Source organism: Sinocyclocheilus grahami, unplaced genomic scaffold (genome assembly GCF_001515645.1).
Source record: "Sinocyclocheilus grahami isolate Dianchi unplaced genomic scaffold, SAMN03320097.WGS_v1.1 scaffold928.1, whole genome shotgun sequence".
Classification (NCBI taxonomy): domain Eukaryota; kingdom Metazoa; phylum Chordata; class Actinopteri; order Cypriniformes; family Cyprinidae; genus Sinocyclocheilus; species Sinocyclocheilus grahami.
Window position 1 is genome coordinate 262822 of NW_015506107.1, and position 22049 is coordinate 284870.

Genomic DNA, 22049 nt, shown 5'->3' on the forward strand with positions numbered 1-22049 from the left:
GACTATGACTTCCTGCATCAGGACCTGTCTAGCATCGACCAGATCCCTCCCGCACACACGGGGGGTTGTCTGAGCCCACTCCCCGAGTCTCACAACGAATCATCCTCCTTCCCTGTTCAGCTTCAATCAATACCGCCCGCTCTCCCGAAGAAGGAACGGCGACCCCCTCCGCCTCAGGTGGAACGACTGTACTCTCAATATGACAATGTTCCTGATGAGGACATGCAGACCCCACCGTTCCCCCACTTTGGCCCCGCTGAGAACGCACAGATCCCTCAGAGCCCTCCACCCCTGCCGGAGAAGAAGAGTCGCCATAGTGAGTATGAGAAATTTAGATATGTTGTTTGTAGGATAGCAAGTCAGAGTAAGAAACGCTTGTTTAGTCAGATCTGATAGCCTTGTGGGCTTTTTTTTTTTTTGTGGGAAATTTTCATTTCATGCCAACTTTAAAGCAGCATTTAATCTTTGAGTGCTGTGACCAAACAGGTAGTTCGAGCCCTGGCTTTTTTGTTTGTCTTCAGAATAAGCTGTTTGCACAGTTCACTAAATTCCTTGTGTAATCTATGCGAGGAATGACGCAGTATGGCAAAGCCAGTTTTTCACGAGTTTTTCTCTGTAAAGCCCCTCAGTGTCGGGTAGGGGATAGGATACAGTGATGTCATCTTCAATGTGAGGTCAGATGGCATAATGCCTTTGTTGGAGAGATCTCTTAGTGAATACAGTTCAAGGCCTCACCCAAGCCAGCAGGAAATGAGCTCTTGCTGAAAGACTCTTGTTTGGAGGGAGGGATGATTGAATCATGTCGTAATTCACACATGAGCGGTGTGGCTTGATAGAAGAGTTTATGTGAGGCCACACAGAGGATGCTGAGCTGTTTTTCTCTTTTATATTTTATTAACTCTATTTATTACAGAGCATTACAGACATGTTCAATTTATGTTTGAGCCTTTTGGTAATCTTCATATTCCAAAAAAATCTAGGATATAAACCTAATATTTATTTATTTGTTTATTTTTTATTATAATTTTTTTTATATATAAATACAGGTGAACTGTTATTCATATCTTTAACATATCACATAGGAATGTGTTGAATTAACTATCTATCTATCTAATTAAAAATTAATGTAAAATACTGTTGACATTACAAATAACAATTATTTCTAGAAAACTTAGATTAATACATGCATATGTCATCTGTTTTATACAGATTCATCCTAGTTAGCAGATTATTGAATCTTGAGATTATTGAATATTGAGCGTCAATATTAATTTGCATACTGCTTACAAATGGGATTATGACCAAATTCTGCTTGATTTCTCAAATAAACAGAATAAAATGCTGAATGACTATGAATGATTCATGTAGTAAACTGTGCCTTCACACCCTCTTACAGTCTCTTAGTCTCATTTTGGCATCATAACCTTTACCTTCTTTATGCATGTTTTATGCAGTTTTTAGCACCTTGTGTCTTGATTTAACCTATTTACTTTTTGCCCTGTTTACCCACAGTTCTGAAGTACATGCAGTTTATGGAGGACTATTCTGAGCCACTGCCTTCCGTTTTCTACCAGACACCACAGAGTGAAAGCATTTACGAGCAGCGCAATAGGAAGCGTTTTCAGGAAGTGTACGGTCTCAGCGACTCCTTCAGCAGCAGTGATGAGACCCTCCCTCCGCCAGCACTGCCACCCAAACAGAGACAACTGGTGAGAGCTAGATCACTGCCGTCAGTGCTGCGCCCACACACGCTGTGCACACTTTGAGTCTGTCTCATTCTCACCCTCCCTAGACGTTGATGCAATGTTTTTCTTCCTACTGAGAGTCACCATTAATCATAATGGTAGCAGTATTATATTTTTCCGTAGAGTCAGATTATTGCTTGTAGAAAAGCATTCATTCTGTGTTGGTCTTACTGAAGTTCAAGTGTTGCCTTGGGCGATCAGTGTCGTATTATGCCAGTAAAAGTACGTCTTCATCTTACATCATCTATTTCTCATTGTGTGGTGTGTGTGAACGTGTCTGATGTTTATTCAGCTAATGCCTATGAGAAACAGCTCAAATAAGAGTAAAATGTAGTATCATCCTTTAAATCTTGTGCTATTCCTGGCTGTGTGTAGCGCCTGCAGCTCTGCATATCCTTTTGTGGCATCTCAAGCGACTGAAGTTTATTTTTAACAAGGTTCTTGGTTATTTTTATGACACTTTTTAGAACAGACTTGTTTTGTTTTATGATCCTCTAATGCAGTTTTACAAATGTACCATCCTTTTATAACATATAAATGATGAAATGCATATAGGACCCAGAGGGAAATCTGAAAACTTGCAAACAGGCATGAGAAAAAGGCATTTGAAGACACTGTATCTAATTTGACATGCAAAGAAGAAATTTACATAGAAGACTTGAAGGCACAATGCAAGGGTGAGAAATATAGTCTGTTATATTGTACTGATAAGGTTAAAAGTGGGCACCAAGGGAGTGTATATATATATATATATATATATATATAAAATGTATTTATTTTACATTTTATTTCTATAAATAATTTTCCCAACTCTCTCATTTATTATATAAAATGCAATATGTTTGATTATTTCATTAAACATTTCATTAAAATACCAAGGTTTTACCAAACCTTGATGCAGCATAGCCAAGTTAACATTCCTTCAAAATACTGAATTCCAATTTAAATGGTGTAGATATTTTTGCATTATGATATAGCATTAATAGGCTAACCCCTGGGTTTCATTTATATCTAGCAACATCCTTGTTTCAAATCTCTAAATATTGATTCTACAGAGATACAATACTGTCGCAAAGGGACTATGCTAGAGGGGACTGGCTCATAAATGTCTGACAATTATTAAAAGACTGATGAGAGGCATCAGGCGCATAATAGCAATGAATTCTACTCTATGTTACTGAAAAAGTACTCTGCGGTATTCATTACCAAAAAGCTCTGAGTGTTATACTGTACATGATCTCATAGGAGACTCAAAAACCAATATTACCTCCCACTGTGTACATTCAATCAAGTGAGTCTCGGACACTTAGCACTCAGTAAGCGCATACGTGTGTGTGTGTGTGTAGTTGGCAAAAAGATGGTTAAATTCCACCTGTCTCTGCCTCTCACTGCCACAGAATGCGTATGACAGGTTGCCTGGTCATTGTGCACAACAGTCTTAGAGGGATGTCATGGTCCGAATGCTTGCAGGGTTATGCTGGGTCAGGCATTTAGCAGGCTTACGCCAGCGTATAAGGACTGCTACAGTACCAGGAAAACAGATGCACCTGTCAATAGGGGGAAGGAAACTCAAGGGGGCCGGGAGGGATGGAGGCAGGGGGCCGAGGCCTTAATGGAAATGCTGAGTTTATTTACCTGTCTGAATCAGCTGCTGAAACATAGTTAACTGTTTCATGCACAGACACAGACAGAATGGAAATTCTTGCTGAGCTGCATCTAATCTGCACCCTCACTACGTCTAATGATCCTGGTTGACTTTTATAGTGATAATTTTCCAATTTTTCCTGAAAGAAAAAGTCCCCCGCCCCCCCGGCAAATTAGGGCAGGAGGAATCTTCAAGATCATGTGAGAGAGCATGAATCTCACGGCTTGTTGTTCCAGCAGTCATGCTCTTGTGCTTGGGTGTTTTGTAATGTTGAAAAAGTAGCCCTAGTCTTTCGCTGACATAGACAAAGAGGCCCACTAGAGTACGGAGGCAACCCTTGTATTTGTAACTGTCAGGGAGGAACAGTTGGACATATGACCTTGTGTGCGTCCTTGGTGACTTGACAGTGTGTGTACACAAAAGCAACGGGGCAGAGACACTTGCAGCTGCCGCCATTTTCCGTCATCACATGACTGCTTACACCCGCTCTATCAAACGCCCAAACCCACAAGTCAGTTCTGGCACAACTTAATGCTCATCCATCTGGGTGGAAAATGTGGCTCAGAGGCCTGGGAGACAACCTCTGAGGTTTTCTGTGAATGATAATTGTAATATGCTATTTTTCTTTTTCATGAGAAGCCATATAAAAACCCTTGATAATATCCTTTATGTCCTCATAAAGGGCAGAGTCACTTCAACATCCATCACTGGCTCATAACAGTTTGGCCTAGATTTCCAAATATCAAGAGAGAGAAGGGGGTGGTGTTCTCTACTGTAATATGCCAGGTTTACTCTAAGCAGAGGAGATGTGATTGAGGGAGACCCGCTTATCCGGGCGCATGAGGAGCAGCGGTAAAACTACTCCATTAGGATGAAGAAAGAGGGCGACATACGTCCTGAAAATGATATCCCCTATTACAAATCAACCATAAAAACAGGAAGCAGATTCAGAAACCCCTGCGAAGCGAAACATCTATTGACAGAGGAGCTGATGCAGTCACCCCAGAGGACTTTCCCGCAGGGCTGGAATCGACACCGCTCGGCACTGTGAACTCTGTGAGGGCACCCAGTATGTCACCTAATGAGACGCACAAAATGAGATGATTAACCATCTGCATCTTTTATCTCTGAGTGTGTGGGTACATGTGTGTGACAGGCCAGCCTTCACACGCAGCGTTGTGCTCCCTTTAGTGTGTCAAACACATTTCAATGTTGCAGAATTTTAAGGAGCGAAAGTGCTAACCTGCTAAAGCAAGAATCACTATTGCTCATACTGAACAAACCCTTAATTCTAAGTATTAAACTCTGGTATGTATCATCGTACTACAGACATGAATGATTACTCAAATCATGTGGCTTGTTGAGCAGAAGTGTGATACTATTTATCTAAGGGATCTGACAATGGATGTGCGGGTCTAGTCGACACTGAAAACAATAGTCGATTACACGACAGAAAAAAAAACATAATTATCATTCAAATTTTCCATCATTTTATGTTACAATCAAATTACCATTGTTACATTTAAAACATTTTAAATAACAAGTTAAAATAAAACATTTGAAAAATAATACATTATTTTTAAAAGTGTATCTGGGCGTAAACTACATTTTTACCTCAGACCTCGTATGAGTTTTCTTTGTGTCAGTTGTGGCGAGCTCAAAAGTGACCACAAGAAAGACGAGTAAGGTGTGGGATTATTTTGAATTAGAAGGAAACTGAAAAGTTGTGTGTAAACTGTGTAATGTCAAACTGGCTTACAATAACTCTGCTGGAGCCATGCGTAATCATATTCAATACAGGCATGTAGGCATTAGCTTAGAGACTAGCCAAAGCCAGCTAATGTCAATCACGTCATTCACAACAGCCCGCCGCCACTGCGATCCCGTCCGCGCCGTCTATTCATCTAACGAAGACCCACTTTGGTGGTGGTGCGGGATGTCCAGGCGCTTTCTGAAATTCCGTTGGCTTGCTTTTCGCTATCTCTGCGTGCCTTTCTTTTTTTTCAGTTTCCTGCAGAGCGAACAATTTTCCATTGTTCTGCATTTCACCAGCTGATTTTAATAAATAAGCATTGGCTGACGTTGAGTGTGTGCTCTTCTTTTTTTTTTCTTTTTAACGACCGTCTAAAATTAAATGATGATAACGCAAGGCAAGCGTACGGCATAATTGTGACCTATTTTTAGCGCAATTCATTGAGGGATTTGACAGTGTGATTCATAGATTAAGTATTTCTAATGTAGGCTATTATATACATGCAGATAGTTTATTTTTTTTCTTACCATCTTTTGGGGGTTTCTTGCTTTTAGACTAGTCGACTCGGATACAAAACTTCCGTTTAAACGACAGTAAAATTAGTCGTCGCGCACATCCCTAGAAAAAACACATTGCACTGAATGAATGACCCAGGTCATGAAGTCATGAAAGATACAGACTTTAAGGTGGGCCAGTCAACAACCACATAACAACCACCCAGAACACAATAGTAACCACCTAGCCACCTAGCAAAACACCTTTGCAACAGTATAACAACCCCCTGGCAACAATCTAGAACACAACCTTAGCAACTGCATAACATCACAGTAAAAACCTTTTAGAACATCTTCGCAAGCACATACAAATCCCTTGTGCAACTACCCACAACACATTAATGTCATGGAGGCGACTTTTGCATCATTCACATTTTCTTTCTTTTATTTAGTATCTAAATTTTTTTGCACTGTATGCATAAGTTACAGTACACACACTACTGTTCAAAAATGTGGTGTGAGTGATTTTCTTTTCTTTTTTAAAGACATGAATGATTTTATTCAGAACATATGCAAATTTATCAAAAGTGCTAGTAATAACGTTTATATTACTTCAAATAAATGCTGTTTTTTTTTTACTTTCTATTCATCAAAGAATCCTGAAAAACATATCATGGTTTCCACAGAAATATTACTCAGCACAACTCTTTGTAACATTGATAATAATAAGAAATGTTTCTTGAGCATCAAATCAGCATATTAGAATGATTTCTGAAGCATCATGTGACACTGAAGACTGAAGTAATGGCTGCTAAAAAAGCACCTTTCCTATCACAGGAAAAAATTTCATTAAAATATATTAAATATATTTATATATTAAAATAGAAAACAGTTATTTTACATTTTTACAATATTTTACAATAACACACTTTTACTGTATTTTGATCAAATAATTGTAGCCATAGTGAGCATAAGATATTTCTTTCAAAAACATTTTTTAAAATTTGATGACCCCAAACTTTTGAACAGTAATGTATATCTCTTGATACTCTCTCGATATCACCCCTTGATACTTGATTAATAAAGAGTTTTTTCTGTAACACACATGCACCTCTCTGCAACAAGCAATATGTAGAAAGTGAGAGACTAACACGACATCTAATTTTATATGATGTAAGGTACAACTGAGCAAGACTAACACTGAATTTATGTTTTAAATCTTTTAAAATTTGTGTTGTATAATGTTTTATACAATATTTTCAGTTTTGGCTTCTGGCCAATCCAGACTTTTTTAGTTTCCGTTTCAGTTTTATCTCAAAGATACTCAAAAGGCAAGCACTCAAAGAAACTAACAAACTAGCATCAAAGCATAGAAATGTGAATATAAACCAATCTGATTCACAGAATCTCCCACAAGTCAGTTACACAAGATAATCTCAATCAAATCTTCCCATCGTGATTTCAAGCAATATTTGTACTGATGAGTACACCTCCAGAGAGCGTGTGCTGGCCTGTGGAGGGTGAGCGTTTGGGAATTGTTGAGGTCAGTAATGGGTGTTGTTGGAACATCAAACATTATTTTGCAGCGATGCAGTTCAGCAGTGTTTTTGCACTTTACTATGATCATGCCTCCCTCCTACATAGCAACAGAGATAAAAGGATGACTAATGTGTCCAGTGCAGAAAAACATGCATTTAACTCTCGTGCTATAACTTGAAGACATAAATTGCACAAGGGCCAAATGCAAAACAGCTATTTATGGATTTTCAGGTTGCAAGGTTCCTCTTAAAGGTTGAGTATAAATCTAAAAAGCTTTCTGTTGAATCAATTTTTTACAGTAAACACATTTACTGTAATTGTATCTACTATTTGTATGACAGTCATTCTGTCTGTCTCTCATGGTTCACACTAGGGCTGGTGCGGCCCAGCCACAGAGCCCACTGCTGTCAGACCTGCTTAAAGATCAGATGGTATTAAAGCTTGCTGTCGTCATGGAGACCACTTCCAGGAGACTACTAATTGATGTCACTTCCTAGTGCTGAGAAGGTGTGAAACACAAAGCATAACAAGAAACATATAGATGTCTGTACATAGCAGCTGGGAAACAACATTACTGTTCCATTACTACAGATTTCTCAATGTGAGATGTAGAAAAAACAACATCTGTATTGAACTTTCAAAGCAAAGCAATAAGACAGAAAACACATCTCTTGATATATAAGCCATTACAATCCCACAATCCTGTGACGGTGCAGAACCTGCCCCACTTTTGCTGGTAGAAATGAAAAAACGTAGAGGGAATAGCACTAACCTGCGCTGCCTGTGCTGGGGGGCCTCTGTGGGGCCCCGGCAGACACTAAGTTTCTGTGCAGGGAACCCTGTGGAGGAGACAGCATGGCACCGTCACTCAGAGAGGCAGTGGCGACCGACAGGCTCTGGCTGCTCAGAGAGGCCCCGGGGATGTAGGACATGGCGTTGGGGTTCGTCACTGGCACAGCCACATGCATGGAGAAGTTCTGCGGGGGCAAGGCTGTCGGCTGGAAGAGAGACACACAAAAAAGGCTTAATGTGGGAGGCATCAAAGACTCTTAAAGCAACCTGTCATGCTTATATTTCATCTAAATATCCCAGTATCAAAATTGACATTCACACAGATACTAAATTATCTCAAGAAGAAACGATACAATCAGAGAATGGTGGCGAGTTGGTTCTGTGCAGCGGTTTGAATTCATTCAGCCTGGATATTCAGGTAGAATTGCCCATAATGGTACACTGCACATATCTTCAGGCTTCAACTAGAAGTGAAAGATGACCCCTGAGCTTTGGTGCTTTTATCATACAATGGAGGAAAACAGGAGATAGATTGCCGGGTGGAAAAATTTAATCTCAGGAGGGAGATCTCGGGATCACCTTGGGCTGTCCAAAAAGCCTGGCATAAAGTGAGAAATACTCCTGAAAAACAATTCTCCTATTGGGAGTCATTTTCACTGTGCTCGGAACACCAATTTTGACCCAGGTTCATTACATAAAACAACATCTTGGGATGAGATATATTACAAAGGCATGCAAATTTGGGAAATATATTGAAATAGCTTTCGAGTCAAACATGGCTATAGCCAGCACTGCACTTGGCCCTTTCACGAAACAAAACAAATTAAAACACAGAAAAACACAATATACTTAGATTTTTTGTAATCAATATATAGACATTTTATATGGGGAAAAAAGAGGTGAAATAGCTACAACTAATCATAAGGAAGCATCTCTGGCATCATAATCAATTCAACAGGCAGTGCATTGCTGACTATCCACACAGTTATCCAGAGCGAGTGTGAGCAAGGACAGTGTCCATTCACTTAATAGTGAAGCGAGCCAGTTAGTGAAAATATTAGTGTGTTAATGACACAAAGAACTCTAGTTTTGTTTATGTCCATTCGGTGCAGTGGAAACAATTGGCTGGCACCCACTATCAGGTACAGAATGATATGGTCACCACCCAATAAGATCACTATTGTCTCAATAAAAAAAAAAAAACTGTAATTAAATACTCTGAGATTTATTTGTTACCAGCTTTAACTTGAAAATGGTTCAGTTATTTGATTGTACTAGGACTCAGGTGTTGCCACCAGGTGTTGCCACCCACCAGAAAGTGTGAGACTAAAAGAAATAAGTTCTAATGAGTGGAGGAGAAATGGTGTGAGAGTCTCTCCATCGTTATACAGTGGCAAATCTTCTCCATCACATGACCTGGACAGACCACAGCACTGAGAGAAAAGATTCAATTTCCAGATCTTTTGGGGAGAGTGCTGGGAAGAACACATCAATTACCTCAACCAATGAATCTGTCAGTATTCTAGCCAGAAGGTGGACATAGAGACACTCTCTTTGGAAAAAAAAATACTGTAAAGAGATCACAATTGTACTATTTTTTTAATACAGTGAGGCCCGAAAATCCACACCAAAATGTTTTTACATTTATAAATTTGGAAATAAACAGGTTTGTGCAGTTTAATATAAGCTAATTTGTGATGTTAACAATGTTAATTAAACTTTTCACTAAAATTTTATGCTGATAATATAATTTGTAATTAAAAATCTATTCAACTACAAAATGGAAAAATCTAAATTTTATACTTCAGTGTATGTACAGAATCTAAAAAGTGCTTATTATTTTAGAAATTGATCAAAACATTTTTCAAATTGTGATCTTAATAATGTGAAAGGTTTAAAAATTGTGATCTTATTAGGGTGAGAGAAAAAGGCTGTAAAATTAATGAGAAAAAAGTGCACTTCTGACAGACAAAAAAAAACTATAAAGAGTACGCTTTAAAAAACTGTTGACAGAGGTTGCAGGGTGAGGCAATGAAAAAAGTGTGTGGGGGGGTACCCTTTCTGCCACAAAGCCAAGCAAAAACGTTGCATTTACTTACGATTTTATGATTTCGCATCATATTATCAAACTCTTCATTAATTTTTTTATATTTTTCTTCTGTGTGAGGGGTGAGGACATATGAGGCATCAGGATCCGGGCTATCACAGCCTCTGTGTTCTTTCTTTATCATTCAAATTTTCCATCATTTTATGTTACAATCAAATTACCATTGTTACATTTAAAACATTTTAAATAACAAGTTAAAATAAAACATTTGAAAAATAATACATTATTTTTAAAAGTGTATCTGGGCGTAAACTACATTTTTACCTCAGACCTCGTATGAGTTTTCTTTGTGTCAGTTGTGGCGAGCTCAAAAGTGACCACAAGAAAGACGAGTAAGGTGTGGGATTATTTTGAATTAGAAGGAAACTGAAAAGTTGTGTGTAAACTGTGTAATGTCAAACTGGCTTACAATAACTCTGCTGGAGCCATGCGTAATCATATTCAATACAGGCATGTAGGCATTAGCTTAGAGACTAGCCAAAGCCAGCTAATGTCAATCACGTCATTCACAACAGCCCGCCGCCACTGCGATCCCGTCCGCGCCGTCTATTCATCTAACGAAGACCCACTTTGGTGGTGGTGCGGGATGTCCAGGCGCTTTCTGAAATTCCGTTGGCTTGCTTTTCGCTATCTCTGCGTGCCTTTCTTTTTTTTCAGTTTCCTGCAGAGCGAACAATTTTCCATTGTTCTGCATTTCACCAGCTGATTTTAATAAATAAGCATTGGCTGACGTTGAGTGTGTGCTCTTCTTTTTTTTTTCTTTTTAACGACCGTCTAAAATTAAATGATGATAACGCAAGGCAAGCGTACGGCATAATTGTGACCTATTTTTAGCGCAATTCATTGAGGGATTTGACAGTGTGATTCATAGATTAAGTATTTCTAATGTAGGCTATTATATACATGCAGATAGTTTATTTTTTTTCTTACCATCTTTTGGGGGTTTCTTGCTTTTAGACTAGTCGACTCGGATACAAAACTTCCGTTTAAACGACAGTAAAATTAGTCGTCGCGCACATCCCTAGAAAAAACACATTGCACTGAATGAATGACCCAGGTCATGAAAGACAATTTCATACAGACTTTAAGGTGGGCCAGTCAACAACCACATAACAACCACCCAGAACACAATAGTAACCACCTAGCAACACAATATAACACCTTTGCAACAGTATAACAACCCCCTGGCAACAATCTAGAACACAACCTTAGCAACTGCATAACATCACAGTAAAAACCTTTTAGAACATCTTCGCAAGCACATACAAATCCCTTGTGCAACTACCCACAACACATTAATGTCATGGAGGCGACTTTTGCATCATTCACATTTTCTTTCTTTTATTTAGTATCTAAATTTTTTTGCACTGTATGCATAAGTTACAGTACACACACTACTGTTCAAAAATGTGGTGTGAGTGATTTTCTTTTCTTTTTTAAAGACATGAATGATTTTATTCAGAACATATGCAAATTTATCAAAAGTGCTAGTAATAACGTTTATATTACTTCAAATAAATGCTGTTTTTTTTTTACTTTCTATTCATCAAAGAATCCTGAAAAACATATCATGGTTTCCACAGAAATATTACTCAGCACAACTCTTTGTAACATTGATAATAATAAGAAATGTTTCTTGAGCATCAAATCAGCATATTAGAATGATTTCTGAAGCATCATGTGACACTGAAGACTGAAGTAATGGCTGCTAAAAAAGCACCTTTCCTATCACAGGAAAAAATTTCATTAAAATATATTAAATATATTTATATATTAAAATAGAAAACAGTTATTTTACATTTTTACAATATTTTACAATAACACACTTTTACTGTATTTTGATCAAATAATTGTAGCCATAGTGAGCATAAGATATTTCTTTCAAAAACATTTTTTAAAATTTGATGACCCCAAACTTTTGAACAGTAATGTATATCTCTTGATACTCTCTCGATATCACCCCTTGATACTTGATTAATAAAGAGTTTTTTCTGTAACACACATGCACCTCTCTGCAACAAGCAATATGTAGAAAGTGAGAGACTAACACGACATCTAATTTTATATGATGTAAGGTACAACTGAGCAAGACTAACACTGAATTTATGTTTTAAATCTTTTAAAATTTGTGTTGTATAATGTTTTATACAATATTTTCAGTTTTGGCTTCTGGCCAATCCAGACTTTTTTAGTTTCCGTTTCAGTTTTATCTCAAAGATACTCAAAAGGCAAGCACTCAAAGAAACTAACAAACTAGCATCAAAGCATAGAAATGTGAATATAAACCAATCTGATTCACAGAATCTCCCACAAGTCAGTTACACAAGATAATCTCAATCAAATCTTCCCATCGTGATTTCAAGCAATATTTGTACTGATGAGTACACCTCCAGAGAGCGTGTGCTGGCCTGTGGAGGGTGAGCGTTTGGGAATTGTTGAGGTCAGTAATGGGTGTTGTTGGAACATCAAACATTATTTTGCAGCGATGCAGTTCAGCAGTGTTTTTGCACTTTACTATGATCATGCCTCCCTCCTACATAGCAACAGAGATAAAAGGATGACTAATGTGTCCAGTGCAGAAAAACATGCATTTAACTCTCGTGCTATAACTTGAAGACATAAATTGCACAAGGGCCAAATGCAAAACAGCTATTTATGGATTTTCAGGTTGCAAGGTTCCTCTTAAAGGTTGAGTATAAATCTAAAAAGCTTTCTGTTGAATCAATTTTTTACAGTAAACACATTTACTGTAATTGTATCTACTATTTGTATGACAGTCATTCTGTCTGTCTCTCATGGTTCACACTAGGGCTGGTGCGGCCCAGCCACAGAGCCCACTGCTGTCAGACCTGCTTAAAGATCAGATGGTATTAAAGCTTGCTGTCGTCATGGAGACCACTTCCAGGAGACTACTAATTGATGTCACTTCCTAGTGCTGAGAAGGTGTGAAACACAAAGCATAACAAGAAACATATAGATGTCTGTACATAGCAGCTGGGAAACAACATTACTGTTCCATTACTACAGATTTCTCAATGTGAGATGTAGAAAAAACAACATCTGTATTGAACTTTCAAAGCAAAGCAATAAGACAGAAAACACATCTCTTGATATATAAGCCATTACAATCCCACAATCCTGTGACGGTGCAGAACCTGCCCCACTTTTGCTGGTAGAAATGAAAAAACGTAGAGGGAATAGCACTAACCTGCGCTGCCTGTGCTGGGGGGCCTCTGTGGGGCCCCGGCAGACACTAAGTTTCTGTGCAGGGAACCCTGTGGAGGAGACAGCATGGCACCGTCACTCAGAGAGGCAGTGGCGACCGACAGGCTCTGGCTGCTCAGAGAGGCCCCGGGGATGTAGGACATGGCGTTGGGGTTCGTCACTGGCACAGCCACATGCATGGAGAAGTTCTGCGGGGGCAAGGCTGTCGGCTGGAAGAGAGACACACAAAAAAGGCTTAATGTGGGAGGCATCAAAGACTCTTAAAGCAACCTGTCATGCTTATATTTCATCTAAATATCCCAGTATCAAAATTGACATTCACACAGATACTAAATTATCTCAAGAAGAAACGATACAATCAGAGAATGGTGGCGAGTTGGTTCTGTGCAGCGGTTTGAATTCATTCAGCCTGGATATTCAGGTAGAATTGCCCATAATGGTACACTGCACATATCTTCAGGCTTCAACTAGAAGTGAAAGATGACCCCTGAGCTTTGGTGCTTTTATCATACAATGGAGGAAAACAGGAGATAGATTGCCGGGTGGAAAAATTTAATCTCAGGAGGGAGATCTCGGGATCACCTTGGGCTGTCCAAAAAGCCTGGCATAAAGTGAGAAATACTCCTGAAAAACAATTCTCCTATTGGGAGTCATTTTCACTGTGCTCGGAACACCAATTTTGACCCAGGTTCATTACATAAAACAACATCTTGGGATGAGATATATTACAAAGGCATGCAAATTTGGGAAATATATTGAAATAGCTTTCGAGTCAAACATGGCTATAGCCAGCACTGCACTTGGCCCTTTCACGAAACAAAACAAATTAAAACACAGAAAAACACAATATACTTAGATTTTTTGTAATCAATATATAGACATTTTATATGGGGAAAAAAGAGGTGAAATAGCTACAACTAATCATAAGGAAGCATCTCTGGCATCATAATCAATTCAACAGGCAGTGCATTGCTGACTATCCACACAGTTATCCAGAGCGAGTGTGAGCAAGGACAGTGTCCATTCACTTAATAGTGAAGCGAGCCAGTTAGTGAAAATATTAGTGTGTTAATGACACAAAGAACTCTAGTTTTGTTTATGTCCATTCGGTGCAGTGGAAACAATTGGCTGGCACCCACTATCAGGTACAGAATGATATGGTCACCACCCAATAAGATCACTATTGTCTCAATAAAAAAAAAAAAAATGTAATTAAATACTCTGAGATTTATTTGTTACCAGCTTTAACTTGAAAATGGTTCAGTTATTTGATTGTACTAGGACTCAGGTGTTGCCACCAGGTGTTGCCACCCACCAGAAAGTGTGAGACTAAAAGAAATAAGTTCTAATGAGTGGAGGAGAAATGGTGTGAGAGTCTCTCCATCGTTATACAGTGGCAAATCTTCTCCATCACATGACCTGGACAGACCACAGCACTGAGAGAAAAGATTCAATTTCCAGATCTTTTGGGGAGAGTGCTGGGAAGAACACATCAATTACCTCAACCAATGAATCTGTCAGTATTCTAGCCAGAAGGTGGACATAGAGACACTCTCTTTGGAAAAAAAAATACTGTAAAGAGATCACAATTGTACTATTTTTTTAATACAGTGAGGCCCGAAAATCCACACCAAAATGTTTTTACATTTATAAATTTGGAAATAAACAGGTTTGTGCAGTTTAATATAAGCTAATTTGTGATGTTAACAATGTTAATTAAACTTTTCACTAAAATTTTATGCTGATAATATAATTTGTAATTAAAAATCTATTCAACTACAAAATGGAAAAATCTAAATTTTATACTTCAGTGTATGTACAGAATCTAAAAAGTGCTTATTATTTTAGAAATTGATCAAAACATTTTTCAAATTGTGATCTTAATAATGTGAAAGGTTTAAAAATTGTGATCTTATTAGGGTGAGAGAAAAAGGCTGTAAAATTAATGAGAAAAAAGTGCACTTCTGACAGACAAAAAAAAACTATAAAGAGTACGCTTTAAAAAACTGTTGACAGAGGTTGCAGGGTGAGGCAATGAAAAAAGTGTGTGGGGGGGTACCCTTTCTGCCACAAAGCCAAGCAAAAACGTTGCATTTACTTACGATTTTATGATTTCGCATCATATTATCAAACTCTTCATTAATTTTTTTATATTTTTCTTCTGTGTGAGGGGTGAGGACATATGAAGCGTCAGGATCCGGGCTATCACAGCCTCTGTGTTCTTTCTTGTTAAGCGCCTGTAATGAACATCAACATAAAAAGAGGGATCAACACAAAAAGGCAGGGAGGAAGCAGTACTTACACCACAGCGCTTGTACATTAAATCACTTTCTTCATTTAGTTTGCCGAAACGATCGTCCATGAGGGGACTGTGACCGAAACAGTCATCTGGATCAGGACTGGCACAGTCGATATGGCCTTTGTTTCTTAATTTCTGAAAATGAAATAGGAAAATTCACACAAACATATACATATGTAAACCCAAACAGCTGTTATCGTTGGGTTCATTTAAACAATGCCAAAGCAATTGATAAATTAGTGAATACGACAGTTAACTCCTTAATAATCTAGGGCAGAACATTTTGATAAAATGCATAACTCACAGAATGTAATAAAGAAAAATACAGTTACTGAACTTTGCTACAATTGCATGCTGCTTAGTAAACACAGAAGAGCTGCGATCGGGATGTTGAAATTGCACTGTAACAGTTCAATGGATAATTTGGCAAATACATTAAGAGGTAATACACTGATGGTTGCACAATGCCTATTGCATTAGCCCCCGGGGAGGAAATTGAATTGTCACTCCTTATCCTTTCCCTTAAAAACATTAGGCTGGGGAAAACCAAATCGTCTTTTCTCTCTGCGTTTTTCTCCCTCCCTCCTCTTTGCTCTCTTTCTTAGGAACTTACATTTCCCTCAGCATGTGTGTGTTGTGATGCATATTTCATTATCTTTCAGTTATCATAAGCCACCCAGTTGGAAGACACACACACACACACACACACACACACATAAGAGGATCCCACAGTGCAGTGCTTTAGAAGCTCTCTCACTGTAACTTAGCACACCTGCCACTCACAGGAGCCTATCAGAATGAAAGCAATGTACAAATTGAATGAATTATCAAATCTGGTCACTAACATTTATTTAAGTGTGGAGTGGACTGATTATTCTAAGAGCAAAGTGCAAAGGGCACAGCACCTGCTGTAATATTAGCCATTTTAGCCAGAGGGAACGGAAGCTTTTTTTGTAGTTTTTAATAAATACAAGTCTGTATTTTGTTTGTCAGAAGGGAGTCTATTGGTAACACATTACTTAAGGCTTGTATAATACAATTTAATGTTTATCAATGCATAGCTGGTCCTTAAAATAGTGTAATACATTAAAACACATTATCACAACACACAATTTAAAGTACTGTCATGCGTTATAGTCTTTAAAGGTATAAACATTACCAGGAAAAAACTGTATTGTAGCCTATTATTAAGTATGTACGAAAATAATGATCATTTATGAAATACATCACAATTTTATGCATCATGAGGCATTATAATTAATTATGAAGATAATTTAATATTACAATTACTTTCTGTAATTAAAAATATATAATTTAATGTAAATTAATAATTTAATTAAATGCAATTTCTGAAAAAAGAATTGCATTTACATTATATGGCATTAAAAATATCTTCATAAGGAATAATATATTGCATATCAGATTTAAGTAAAGTGTTAACCTCATATTTTTCAAACTCTCCTTTACCCATTAGACAGGCTGCATTAACAAGATGACAATGAAGGCTGCCAGGTTCTCAAAAAAGGGAAATCATCATTTGAAGTTCTGGTCTGTTTCTTACTAGATGGAGCTCCTGTAATAAGACTCAGGGTGGTTTGGCAGCAGAAGTTACATGTTCTTTCAGATGAAAAAGTCATGTTTTGAAGGAAGTGAAGCAAAGCGCATATACACTAACAAGCCCCTTAGTCTTTCGCGATGTGTGTGAGAGTGTAGGTATGTGTGTGGGTGTGTGTGAGAGTGCCTTTAGAGTGCAGCTGCTGTCCTCTGGTATGTCTGTGACTGTAGAGTGAGATCTTTGTTGATCCTTATCTACTTTATCTAATGACATATGCAACCGAGCTCCGCACGGTGTGAACTCAAACATCAGAGTGCATTCGTACTCATGCACAGGAACAATCGATACATGTAGACAATGTGCTTATGTCTAAGCGAAACACAAAATGCAAGAGGTATACTGCTTACAGCAACAGATGCATGGCTTTTCTGGGACCATCTGTAACCATAAAGCTATTTAGTGTGGTGCCGAATGCGGCTCTCGCTCTCTCTTTCTGAGCAACGCCTTCCTGGGTCATTTCCTGTTTACAGGGCCCTATGTGGCTCTCTGAAACACTGTGTTTACCAGTGAAACTATGCACTTTCTCTCCCAGAGTGCCACAGATTCCATCAGGACCTGCAAATTATAGTCCCAACCTGCTCATTATGTGGCAAGTGCTGTGGCTGGAGCTGGACAGCGAGGTCTGTGTGAGCAGGGCAGGGCCGCTGACTTCCACAGTAACCCTAGGGACACACCGTCCGCTGGGGCCTGAGTCTGCAGGGAGGGGCCCCTGTGGAAATCGCAGACCGCCAGGCCGGCCTTCTCATGGGCACACAGTGCTGATGAGCACAACAACATTTCCAAACAAAGAATGCGATGGAACTACATTATATACCTTAATCAGAGTAGATGCCATGTTGAATTTTACGCATATGAAAAAGGGGGATGTGAGGGATAGACTTACAGTAATACAATGTCATGCACTGTATAAATGTTCTAGATGGTGTGTTTTTCAAAACTCACAAGTTTTTGTTTGTGTCTACCGAAAGTCCTTTGGAAAGATGTTTTGTCAGCTGAACTATTGGCATGTTGTTAAACAACCGTACACTGTAAAAAAACTCAAACAAAAAGTACTACTGCAGTCTTGCTACTTCAAAATTTCATGTTTAATTCAATGTGTTACTTGTTTCATTGTAATTATTTCTAAAAAATGAACTAGCAATTTCTGAGTGAAAATTGTTACACTGTTAAAAAGGATTTTACACAAATTTATTTTTAGTTTTACCTTTCTGTTTTACAAAAAGCAAAGACATTTTGTATGTTTTACAAAAAAAACTACTATTTCAGTCTTTCTAATTTAAAATTGTCACATTTAAACTAAGTGTTACTTGCCGTTTCTTTGTAATGATTTGTAAATTTACTAGCAATTTCTGAGTGAAAGTTATCATTGAACACACTATAGTTCTGTCCCTCACAGCATCGTTTTCATTTCCTTTTAAAATTTAAATATGGCGCCAAGGTCTATTGTGCATCCAATCAAAAACATAAAGCATATTGTGAGTCAAAATAAAACATAAATAGTGTGACATCTACCAAAAAAAGCAACACAATAGCATTAGTATGGCCTTTTGTCTTGCAAAAAAAATCACATTTGCACAATCCCATAGTGCACCATGCCCCCAAGTGCTTTAAAGTCTGAAGGACTGGGATGGCACTCTTCTTAAACGACTTGCCATATTTTGGGTGTACCAGAGACACTGCCTGCAGCTCTAGTAAACGGATCACTAAATCAGCACATGTCCAAACAGGTGTCCCTCTCCCCCAACACCTGTCACCCCCTTCACCTCACGATGCAGCCAATCGCGTTATGCGTTGCGATCAAAATCTGTCAGCACAGCACTACAGCAGAAAATAAGATGCTGCCAACAAGTGATGAAAGTAAATCCATTAAATACAAGCACAGATGGGGGCATGAGTTTGATTAAACTGGATCATTTGCATTCTCAATTACACCTTTAAGTGTACGGCTGCCATGATCTCTCATCAACAGGCCAAAGTGGCGACTGCATGCAACATCCTTCCGACCTTTGCAAAAAAATTAAAATTGTTTGTAAAGACAACACCAGAAGAGATGATGGTTGTGTCTCAAAATTTAGTGAGTTGCCCATTTAGTCAGTTTGTTTTTACTTTTTTATGTATTGGGTCGACCGATATGTGTTTTTCAGGGCCGATACCGATTATTACAGACCAAGTAGACCGATAACCGATATATATGTCTGGTGTAAAAATTTAAATTAATGTCAAAATTAAGAATAACAAGGGCTCTGACAAAAACAGTTTTTACTGGTGTTGGTTGTACTTCTTACTCTTGTCTTCTTCCGTGCATCCATCTACAATAACGGTAATATAAAGAGAGAGTTAAAAGTGGGGCCACTGTATGCTTCATGATTAAGCCTATGAATACTGTACTACAGCTAAACAGCTGTATTTACAACTAATTTACATGTTAGAAATGTATGTGTAATTGCATAACCTCTCATAATTCTTCACTGATTCTTTTCTGATGACTAAATCATAACCTACAAGAGGTGACTGTTCAATTCATCATCTAATGCACATCAATTGATTAACTTAAAAAGCACATAAATACTGTATGTATATAATAAGTGTAAATAATTGAATTGTCTTTATAGCTCCATTGTAGAAGTTATGAAGACCGCAAATATTTTAATGAAACTATAACACTAATAGCCTATTTTAGGCAAACTTGGTTCAAAAGCCTAATCTTAGCCTATGTGACAATATCTTAATATTGACCTATGTGACAGTAATTTCCATTAGTTTTCATTTACAGTGCAGTGCAAATGAAAGCATAAAACAATCAAATGAGAGTTAAACTCTATTTTTGGCAAACAAAGTGGTTTACTATTAAAATTAAAACATGGAAGAAATAGCGTATTGTGTGATTATTCTTTTAAATAAAAGTTGTAATAATTGTAGTAGTAGTAGTAGTAGTAGTAGCTAAACCGAACTTTTATTTTGACGGGTTGCCATGAGGACCTTTTAAGTTTTTGTAGCCTATGTATATGATATGACGATAGTTTTACTCAAAATAAAATGGTTAAATGCTCATGAAGTAACTCTCAGAGCAGTTCTGGGGATGTTGTTAATTTATTTATGCCTTCATTTAGTGAGACGGCAGATGCTGAAAACACCGTGAGCGTCACGCACTTCAGTATGTGTGTAGTAAACAAAACCGCTCGTCAGTGCCATTCACATATACAGAGACACGCAGAACATGCAGGATTCATATTTAAAGTCTTTTTGCGGCTTAATATTTACAGATACTAGTCCATAGCGCGAGTCGATTTAAGTGTACTGACCTACTTTTGATTAATTCATCCAAACTTTGACAAATTCCGTGACATTCCGAGTTATACAGTACATTCCATTTATATGACTGGATTCCGCGATTCCGTCTGCATTTTCCCCATCGCGGAAACCATAAATAGATAATATTGAGGTGTTTTGCAACTTCAGTGTAGTGGATTGTGATTTATTGTAACTTCAGAAACGTCTGCTGCTGCCTTAGAGAGACAACTGATGCGTGATTACTGAAGCAGCTCCAGTTAGCATGCGCTTTTGTTGTGAGAGTGCAAAACGTTCAGTGCCTTTAGCCTTCCACGTTGATTGGTCGGACTCGTGACTCCGAACAAATCAGATGGGCGGATGAATGAATGAATGATGCATTTATATAGCGCTTTATTGTGTATTGTTGCACACCCAAAGTGCTTAACAATCATGTGGGGGGGGAGTCTCTTTTTTCAACCACTACCAGTGTGCAGCATCCACTTGAATGTTACGACGGCAGCCACAGGACAACGGCGTCAGTGCACTCACCACACACCAGCTACATGTGGAGAGGAGAGAAAGTCATAGAGCCAATCAAGTGATTGGGGATTATTAGGAGGCCATGATTGACAAAGGCCAGGGGGGCAATTTGGCCAGGACACTGGGGTTACACCGCTACTCTTTAGGAGAAGTACCATGGGATTTTTAATGACCACAGAGAGTCAGGACCTTGGTTTAATGTATCATCCGAAAGACGGGGCTTTTTGAAAGTATAGTGTCCCCGTCACTATACTGGGGCGTTAGGACCCACACAGACCACAGGGTGAGCACCCCTTGTTGGCCTCACTAACACCTCTTCCAACAGCAACCTAGTTTTCCCAGGAGGTCTCCCATCCAGGTACTAACCAGGCTCAACCCTGCTTAGCTTCAGTGGGCAACCAGTCTTGGGCTGCAGGGCGATATGGCTGTGGCAGGTTCCGACAGGCTGCATCAGAGCCAAATAGCGTGTTTCAAAATTCAATTATTTATTGGCAAATCGGTTTAAAAAATGACCGATACCGATAATCATAAAAATGCTTCATATCGGCATTGATAATCGGCCAGGCCGATAATCAGTCGACTCCTATAAGCATCCAAACAAAAATTTTCTTTTTGTCTAATACAGTAAGTTTTGTGAGGGAAATTAAGTGTTATTGTTATCAGAGTGTGGGGATGGCTGGCTCATTTGGGTTGTGTATGTGTGTGTGTGTGTGTGTGTGTGTGTGTGCGTTTTTGTGACAAATGAGGACAAAAATTTGTATAATGACAAAGGTATGACATAGGTATTACAAGGAGAAGGTGACTTTTCAGGACATTACCCCATGTCCCCACTTTTCAAAACGCTTATAAATCACAAAGAATGGAGTGTATTGAAAATCTGAAATAGCACAAAGTTTCCTGTAAGGGGTAGGGTTGGTGTAGGGCAATAGAATATACGGTCTGTACAGTATAAAAACCATTACACCTATGGGATGTCCCCACTTTTCACAAAAACAAACCTGTGTGTGTGTGTGTGTGAGTGAGAG

The 22049-nt window shown here is 38.4% G+C and overlaps 2 protein-coding genes across 8 annotated transcripts in view; both read right to left on the minus strand.

Annotated features, from left to right (window-relative positions):
* The window catches only part of LOC107564381 (myocyte-specific enhancer factor 2A-like), a 29974-nt gene extending 19787 nt beyond the window's left edge, over window positions 1–10187 (minus strand). The window contains exons 1-2 of the mRNA XM_016249444.1: window positions 10068–10187; window positions 7949–8174 (exon numbers count right to left, since the gene is read on the minus strand). Coding sequence (XP_016104930.1) covers window positions 7949–8174; window positions 10068–10088 — 247 coding nt within the window. The 5' untranslated portion in view covers window positions 10089–10187. The remainder of the gene's footprint in view (window positions 1–7948; window positions 8175–10067) is intronic.
* Window positions 10188–13045: 2858 nt separating this feature from the next.
* The window catches only part of LOC107564382 (myocyte-specific enhancer factor 2A-like), an 86152-nt gene continuing 77148 nt past the window's right edge, over window positions 13046–22049 (minus strand). For 4 of the 7 annotated variants that reach the window (XM_016249448.1, XM_016249446.1, XM_016249447.1 and 1 more), the window contains 3 exons: window positions 15603–15734; window positions 15403–15537; window positions 13046–13509 (listed from right to left, as the gene is read on the minus strand). In XM_016249448.1, the coding sequence (XP_016104934.1) occupies window positions 13279–13509; window positions 15403–15537; window positions 15603–15734 (498 nt within the window). In that variant the 3' untranslated portion in view covers window positions 13046–13278. The remainder of the gene's footprint in view (window positions 13510–15402; window positions 15538–15602; window positions 15735–22049) is intronic. The other 3 variants (XM_016249449.1, XM_016249450.1, XM_016249451.1) reach the window with 3 other exon arrangements.